The sequence below is a fragment of the Benincasa hispida genome, chromosome 2 (genome assembly GCF_027475165.1).
Source record: "Benincasa hispida cultivar pf3 chromosome 2, pf3_genome.v1.1, whole genome shotgun sequence".
Taxonomy (NCBI): Eukaryota; Viridiplantae; Streptophyta; class Magnoliopsida; order Cucurbitales; family Cucurbitaceae; genus Benincasa; species Benincasa hispida.
Window position 1 is genome coordinate 5249611 of NC_143479.1, and position 9235 is coordinate 5258845.

General features: G+C 41.8%; 1 protein-coding gene across 1 annotated transcript; it reads left to right on the top strand.

Moving 5' to 3' along the window:
* The first annotated feature begins 8283 nt into the window (after window positions 1–8283).
* LOC120071180 (uncharacterized) lies at window positions 8284–8754 on the top strand. Its single transcript, XM_039023290.1, has one exon. It carries the CDS (start codon window positions 8284–8286, stop codon window positions 8752–8754), a length of 471 nt encoding a protein of 156 aa, XP_038879218.1.
* Window positions 8755–9235: the final 481 nt, after the last annotated feature.

Below are 9235 nucleotides of genomic sequence, written 5' to 3' on the forward strand. Positions count from 1 at the left end.
AATGACTCATTTTCTAAGCCTATTCTTAGAAAATTTCCTTCGACAAACTTGTTCAAAATTGTCTTAACATGCTTTCCTTAAATTTTAAGCTCAGAATCCTATTGGATTTTACTTTCATCGCAATTTACATTTCTGTATAAATCACCATTCTTTATTCATTGTTAAAAACTGGTCGCATGTATCACAATAGTAGCGCATTAACGAAAACAATCCCTGTGTTTGACCTCGGATTATTCTGAGAAACTTGCGTTGGAATTATACTTGGTTTCAGCGCAAGGAAACTTGTGACACGCACTACTCCATCGCATACTACGAGCATATCATTAACAACGCATATATTTAGACGTAGTTGCACATAAAATTCTCTTTATCGCAAAGTACTTGAGCACATGTTTAGCACATCATTCGTTTCATCCACAAGCCATGTGTTAGAGTAGATAAAGAGATTAAATTATCAGTAGTGTGCATAAGCGATAACACAGTATAACATTCCATTTTTATCGTTATAAGTTTATGGCGTCGTTGCCGGGGACATGGACTTGTTCATTCATTCACATCCATATTTGTCTACATGCTTAAAGACTAATTTTATGTCATCAAGTTTATGGCACCGTTGCCGGGGATTGGTAACGGTTAGTGTTGAATACTTTTGTGGAATTTTGCAGGACAAATCTCTTTGGACTATCTGTTTCACGAAGAACAGGCTGACGGTTTATAAGTACTAGAACTGATCCAGAATTCAAAGCTGACCTAGAGATCAAGCATACTTTTCATGCGGGCATGCCAGAACAGAGCAAGGCGAAGAAGAATCAATATGGCTAATAACAATAACGAGGCACCCGAAGGAAATCAAGGGTTAAACTGTCAGCGCAAGATCCCATATTTCTTGCTACTGACCGCAATATCCCTATGAGGAATTATGCGGCACCCAATCTCTATGACTTCTCATCTTGAATTTCAAGTGGTTGAGGAGAACGCACGTTTCGAGATAAAGTCGGTCATGCTCCAAATGATACAAAACATGGGGCAATTTGGAGGTCTACAAGGTGAGGACTCGCATGCCCATCTTACCAGCTTTGTCGAGATGTGCAGTACTTTCTCCATTCCTGGCGTCATCCCATAAGGTATTAGACTTTACCTCTTCCCATATACACTGAGGTATGAGGCTAAGAGGTGGGCTCATTCATTGGAGCGAAACAAAATAACGTCCTGAGACTAGTTGGTGGAATGGTTCATGAAGAAGTTCTTCCCTCCAGCAGTCAACGCAAGAAGACGAAAGGATGTGCTGAACTTCGAGCAGATGGATAGCGAGACTCTGAGCACTGCTTGGGTGTGGTTCAGAAGGTTGGTGAAAAATTGTCCGCATATCGGGATTCCCAATTGCATTCTAATGGAAACGTTTTATAACGGCCTGAACAGATCAACACAAGTTGTTGCTGATGCCTCCGCAGCGGGAGGATTTATGGATAAAACCTACACAGAAGCCAAGGTCATCCTTGATCACATATCCCGAAACACTGATGACTAAGTGGACGATGGGTACGGAGGAAGAGGCTCCAAGAGAAGAAGAAACGATAATGCCATTGTACCTGGGAATACAATGATAACTTTGGCCGCACAGATGGTCGTGGTAACCTCTCTTCTCCAAACGATGGCACTTAATCAAGGTGCCCTCTTTCAAAATTCAGCGTAACCCAATGCGCTGGCACAAGGGCCGCAATAAATTGTGTCCAATATGGAGGGGGCCAAGCGGTAGAAATGTGCCCATCTAACCTACAACAAGTGTTTGCTATCTAGAACAATCCATACAACAACACTTATAATCCCGGTTGGTGGAATCACCCTAACCTTGGTTGGGGGGGGAATCACAACCAAGGAGGCCCGAGTAACCATCAGAACAGAAACTCTGGGAATCGAGGAAATCCTCCACCCTTTCATCAAAATCTGAACTAGAGTCATCAAAGACAATCGAAAAACCAACCGTCCTCCCCAAACACCTCTGGAAATTCATTGGAGTCCCTACTCAAGCAATATATTGAGAAAAACGATGCTATCATGCAGTCGCATGCGTCTTCAATCAGGAACTTGGAGATCCAAGTTGGGCAACTGGCAGCCGAACTTCGCAATAGAACACCTGGAACGCTGCCAAGTAATTCCGAAGCCTCGGGATCTCACGGGAAGGAATAATGTCCTTGATGACATTGCGCAGGTAAGCTTGACCGCCTGCAGAGGTGTGGATTGCGTTGCTGATGCCTCTGCAGCAGGAGGATTAATGAACAAGACGTATACGGAAGCAAAGGTCATCTTGGATCGCATCTCGCAAAATACAGATGAGTGGTTAGATAACGGGTATGAGGAAAGAGGTTCAGAGCAAAGAAGAGCAGAAGGTGCCATTGTACTAGCTGATACAATGAACACCCTGGTAGACTAGATGACAATGACCTCGCTTCTCCAGGCTATGGCTATTCAGTAAGGACATCTTTATCAAGGTTCAGCGCAAGCCAATGCATTGACACGCGTGGCTGTAATAAATTGCATTCAATGTGGAGAGGGACATTCAGTGGAAGTCTGCCCATTGAATCAACAATCCGTATACTCTATTCACAATGAATCATTCGGCAACACCTTCAACCCTAGTTGACAGAATCACCCAACTTTCAGTTGGGGCGGGAATCACAACCAGGGGAGCCAAAGTAATCGTCAGAGCAGTCATCATGGGAATCGAGGCAATCCTCCGGTTTTCATTAATCAGAATCACAGCCCAGGTAATCTTTAGAGTATACCACCCTACGACCAATTTTTCTTCTCTGACACCTCAAGTTATTTATGCCACCTTATATAGATATTACTGCCAAAAGTTAGTAATTATGCGCCAATTGTATGAAAATTAACCTAGTATGACAATAATTATAAATGTTTGCAATTACACCTACTAACGTCAAAAAGATGGAGGACAAAGCCAAACTTTACTCTATTTTGTAGGAGACCAAGTCATTGCTTGCGCTCAAGGCTCATGAGAAACTAATCAATTCATCTCTATCACATTATGCCCACTGATCAACTATGAAGATACGGTTACGAAGTAACGGCGCAATGCGACAGTCAGTCCAGAGCTACGCTTCGACAGCATGCGGTAATAAAAACAAACACTGCATGCGAACCCATGATCGAAAGATGCAACTAAGCAACGCGAGAGTGAAGGATTGAGACACGTGTACAACTAACGGTTGTGTAGAATTGATGGTCTGATTGCATAACAGAAGGAATAATATCCCTCCATCTACGGAATTACCATAACCATCACGTGAGGACCACAAGGTCGGAGTCAAAGGATCTACTCCTATAAATACCCCAGTGATTTCAGAGAAAAGGATGCTATTGGATACTGGGCTAAGTGCTCTAAGATTTTAAAGAGAAAGCTGAGTTAAGTGCTGAAGAGAAGAAATCTGGGAAGAGAATGAGATAAGGTCGAGAGGTAAATCTCAGATCCAACCTGTCATATACTCGATCGAAGCTCTATGCAGAGACCCCTACTACCGGTGGAGCAAGCCTGAGAGGGAAGCTCTTCCTGCCATCGAAATCATCCAATCCGGTAAGCAGATCTCCATCGAATCTATGCCAAGACATTGGCACCGGATTGTATCTGTTCTATCTCTCTTTCATTGTATTCCATATTTTCTTTATCTATTCATTCACATAGCATGTATCAAACACTTAGTAGAAATATTAAATGTTTCGATAGATTTCGTTTACCATTTTCTGTCTATTTTCATTCACCCATTAATCACTTTCTTCATGATGTTTTCTTAATCCCTTGATGAGCAATATGAATCACCAAGAACTTAATATGTATTAAAGTTATAAAATATGTTTAACTAAAGCATGTTAGACGGCATCTTCACCTGTGAGAGCAGAAGTGAAGATGTTATTGTGATCTATCGAGAGAAGGTCAGAAGAGTGCGTTAAGTAAGTAGTACTTCCAGACATGGAAGCAACCTTGCGTTCATTATGTTAGACTCTGTTTCACCACAGACATGTGGGAAACACGGCCGATCACTGAGAGGTGTACGCCAAGAGAAAAGCGGAACAGTATTTGTACTTTCAATTCAATTAAGAACTTGCGTTGTTTGTAATACTTATCTTTATCTTTCTAATCTGTTCATAAGACTTGTCGTCGCATCCCACGTCTTTGAACAACCTTCACAGCTAGCCTTAATCCTAGTATCTTGCACATAAAGCCTGTATCTTGTAACATCTAGCTTAGGATTATTGTATTTTTATGTCTTATTGCATCTTTACCGCTTTCCTTTATTTTACTGCAATTTACATACTGTACACACCTTTTATAAAGAATTAAAAACATGGTCGCATATACCATGAACATACCGCAATAACTGGCACCACTTCCCCGTGTTCGACCTCAGATCACACCGAGAAACTTGCAGTGGAATTACACTAGGTTCCATCGTAAGGAAACTTGTGACAACACAGGGCATACTACCTGAGCAATCCCTAATTAATGCATAAATAGTAGTAGTATCGCATCATTGTGAGCATTTAATATCATACATACCGAACGCGTTACAACCTCGTCTTCGGAAACATTATTGAAACATTATATTGAGAAGAACGAGGCAATTAAGCAATCACAAGCTTCCTCCCTTAGAAATTTGGAGGTACATATGGAATAGCTTACGACTAAACTTAAGAATAAAGCGCCCGGTACGCTGCCTAGTAGCTCGGGATCATCGGGGCCACATGGTAAGGAGCAATGTCAAGCAGTGACATTGAGAAGTGGCAAGACAACAGTCCCCGTGCCACCAGTACCAGATTCAATAAAAAGACCAGTTGACTTAACCATCAATGATGACCATTCCACCACAAATAAAGGAATTCCCAATTCAGAAGAAAGTACATCTACAAAGGATGAATCTCAGCAAGACTTATATTCAAAATCACCCCAACCTCCAGCTCCTAAAACACAGCATGCTCAGGACCTCAATGAACAGCCAATTGAACAGGAAGTACGGCGGGATCCTCCACATTTCCCGTCCAGGCTGAGGAAGAAAGATGACAGCAAACAATTCCAGAGGTTCCTGGATGTTCTCCGACGATTACATATTAACATCCCCTTAATAGAAGCATTGGAACAGATGTCGAGCTATGTGAAATTCCTCAAGGACATACTTGCCAACAAGAGGAAGATCGAGGAAAATGAAATGGTCACGTTAACATATGAGTGCAGTGCGCTGTTTCAAAACAACATACCCACTAAAATGAAAGATCCCGAGAGTTTCATATTGCAATGCTCGATAGGGGAAAAGAAGTCGGAGATGTGTTGTGTGATTTGGGAGCGAGTATAAACCTAATGCCCTTGTCAATCTTCAAAAAGCTAAATATCGGCAACACAAGACCCACCACGATTACATTACAGTTGGCCGATAAATCAATAACGCAACCCGAGGGCAAAATAGAGGATGTACTCGTGCAAGTAGACAAGTTGATCTTCCCTGTTGACTTTATCATATTAGACTATGAAGCTGATATTGAGGTGCCTATCATCTTGGGTCGCCCATTTCTTGCAACAGGGTGAGCACTGATCGATGTACAGAAAGGAGAAATTACCATTAGGGTCGACGATCAGCAAGTTAAGTTCAACGTTCTCAATGTGTTGAAATACTTGAGTGATATGGAAAATTGTCAATATGTTGAGGAATTGCAGGAAGAACCTTGGCACGAGCCCCTAGAAGAATCGGAGGAAGAAGACTTTGGGATCCACGCAATGTGGGAGGAGAGTTGTGCCGTAATTCAAATTGAGTCAGATTTTGAAACAATCAAGTTATTTGAACAAACAACGCAACGTACTAAGCCATCTTTAGAAGAACCACGCATGTTAAAGTTGAAGTCGTTGCCAGTGCACCTCAAATATGTTTATATCTGCCTCACTGAGCAAAGAGAAGGAGGAAGCACTTATCCAGATCCTAAAAAACAACGCAAAAGCCTTGGGATGGACCTTAGTGTACATTCGAGGGATCAGTCCTTCGTATTGCATGCATAAGATTCGTCTTAAAGAGGAAAAAACAAGATCTATAGACAGACAACGCCGTTTGAACAATGCCATGAGGGAAGTTGTGAAGAAAGAGATAGTGAAGTGGCTTGATGTAGTCGTCATTTACCTTATATCAGAGAGCAGCTGGGTCAGGCCAGTGCAATGTGTTCCAAAGAAAGGGGGAATGACAGTAGTCACCAACAACAAGAATGAGTTAATTCCTACAAGGACAACTAGGGGTGGAGAATCTGTATGGATTACTGCAGATTAAATCTGGCCACAAAGAAGAACCACTTTCCACTCCTGTTTATTGATCAAATGCTAGATCGATTTGCTGGGAATGAATTCTTTTGTTTTCTTGACGGCTACTCAAGGGATAATTAAATTGTGATTACGTCGGAAGATCAAGATAAGACAACTTTCACGTGCCCATTTGGCACATTTGCATTTCGTCGCATGCCGTTTGGACTCTGTAATACATCAAGTACCTTCCAGAGGTGTATGATGGCAATATTTTCAGATTTCTTGGAGGAGTCAGTCGAGGTATTTATGGATGACTTTTCAGTTTTTGGCAATACTTATGACTCATGTTTATCAAATCTTGAAAAAGTCTTGAAGAGATGCGTTGAAACGAATCTTGTTCTGAAATGGGAGAAATGTCATTTCATGGTTGAAGAAGGAATTATGCTAGGTCACAAGATATCAAAGACAGGATTGGAAGTTGATCAAGCGAAAATCGACACAATTTCCAACTTACCACCACCAGTCAATGGGAAAACATTTAGGAGCTTTCTGGGACATGCGGGGTTTTATCGAAGATTTATCCGCAAATTTTCTCAGATCGCAAGGCCTCTAAGTGCACTCCTCGAGATTGACCGCGAATATGATTTTGATGACGCATGCGCTGAAGCATTCCACACGCTAAAAAATGCGCTCATCACTGCACCTATTCTGATTGCACCAGATTGGACGCAACCGTTTGCGTTGATGTGTGATGCTAGTGGATATGCAGTTGGCGTAGTCTTGAGTCAGCACGAGGATAAGGTTTTGCATTCTATCTATTATGCTAGTAAGATGTTGAATGATGCACAAGAAAATTATACAACCACGGAAAAAGAAATGCTCACAGTGGTATTTGCACTGGAGAAATTTCGACAATACTTGATTGGAACAAATGTTGTGGTATATACTGATCATTCTACGATCAAATACCTTATGACAAAGAAGGATGCAAAACCGAGACTGAAATGGTGGGTATTACTCCTGCAAAATTTGACCTAGAGATTAAGGATCGGACGGGTACCGAGAACCAAGTCGCAAATCATCTGTCAAGGTTAGAAAATTATGAGGTTCAGAAGAAAGAAAAAGACATTGAAGAAAGATTCCCTAATGAGCTACTGATGTCGGTATGCGTTATTGTTCCATGGTATGCGGACATTGTAAACTTCATAGTCTGCGGCCAAGTACCAGAAGACTACACATAGCAACAGAAGAAGAAGCTGAGACATGATGTCAAGTTTTATTTCTGGGACGATCCCTTCTTGTATCGACTTGGACCTGATCATATTTTGTGTCGATGCGTTCCTGATCATGAGGCCAAGCACATTTTGGAGCTTTGTCATAAGTCTCCTTATGGAGGACATTTTGGGGGGCTGCAGACTGCCGCAAAAGTCCTATAGAGTGGCTATTTTTGGCCAACACTATTCAAGGACGCCCATGTTGTGCAGTGCGATAGATGCCAGAGAACAGGGAACATGTCTAGAAGAAATGAAATGCCCTTGACTTCAATCTTGGAAATCGAATTATTTGATGTATGGGGAATTGACTTTATGGGCCTATTTTCGCCTTCAGAAGGTCATCAATACATTCTGGTCGCGGTTGACTATGTATTGAAGTGGGTTGAGGCCATCTCATGTGCTAAGAACGATGCGGCCACGATGGCGAAATTTCTCAAGAAGAATATCTTTACCCGATATGGAACGCCCCGTGCCTTAATCAGCGATGAATGCTCACACTTCATCAACTGCATCATTACCAACCTGTTGACCAAGTTTAATGTCAACCACAAAGTTGCAACCGCCTATCACCCACAAACCAATGGGCAGGCAGAAATTTCTAACAGAGAGATCAAGACCATCTTGGAGAAGGTAGTCAGTACCTCCAAGAAGGATTGGTCACCCAAGCTCGATGAAGCATTGTGGGCATATAGGAATGCCTTCAAAACTCCAATAGGCATGTCCCCATATGCTCTGGTCTTCGGAAAAGCTTGTCATCTGCCCCTCGAGTTGGAACATAAGGCAATGTGGGCAAGCAAAAAGTTGAACTTTGATTTGGCAAGCGCAGGGAAAGTCCGAAAGTTGCAGTTGAACGAGCTGGTCGAGTGGCGAACGAACGCCTATGAAAATTCTAAGCTTTATAAGATGAGAACCAAAAAGTGGCGTGATGACCGCATAAGCAACCGGACATTCTTTGAGGGTCAACAGGTACTTCTATTTAATGCGCATTTGCGATTGTTTCCAGGGAAGTTGAAATCCTGCTGGTCTAGGCCATTCCACATCAAGACTATCTTTCCCCATGGTGTATTGGAACTAACAACTGAAGATGGGAGCAACGCATTTAAAGTCAATGGTCAACGAATTAAGCCCTACTATGGGGGTGATATGGAACGACGCATGGAGACCATTGACTTAGGCAAGCAGGATTAACCGCTTGCGGGGATACTATTGCGGTATCTCTAAAAAACTTCTTTCAATCAGCATCCCTATATCTATGTTTAATTGCCTTCTTTTCAGCTTTCATTTACTGAATTCTAAATTGCGTTACTTACTATTTATTAGAATTAGCCTTTACTGCTTTATGTGTTTACTTTCAATTTAATTTAATTGTGTACTTCCATTTCGTGCTTTATTTCTTTACTTTTATGCATTAGTAGCACTGTTCTTAAAATTTCTGCGAATGACTGAATAAAATGATGAACACCACAAAGTCTTATCGACTTGTGTGTTGGATGAATTAAAAAGAAAAATACAAATCGGTATGCATTGCTATGATGGGTGCATCTTGCACTAACAAGATACACTTTGCATCCATCTTACCCAAATGCATTGCGCTGAGGGGTGTGCTCCGCTCGTATGTATTTTTTGCTCGTCCTTAGAAAAAACACACTATGTTGAGGTAGTGTTACGC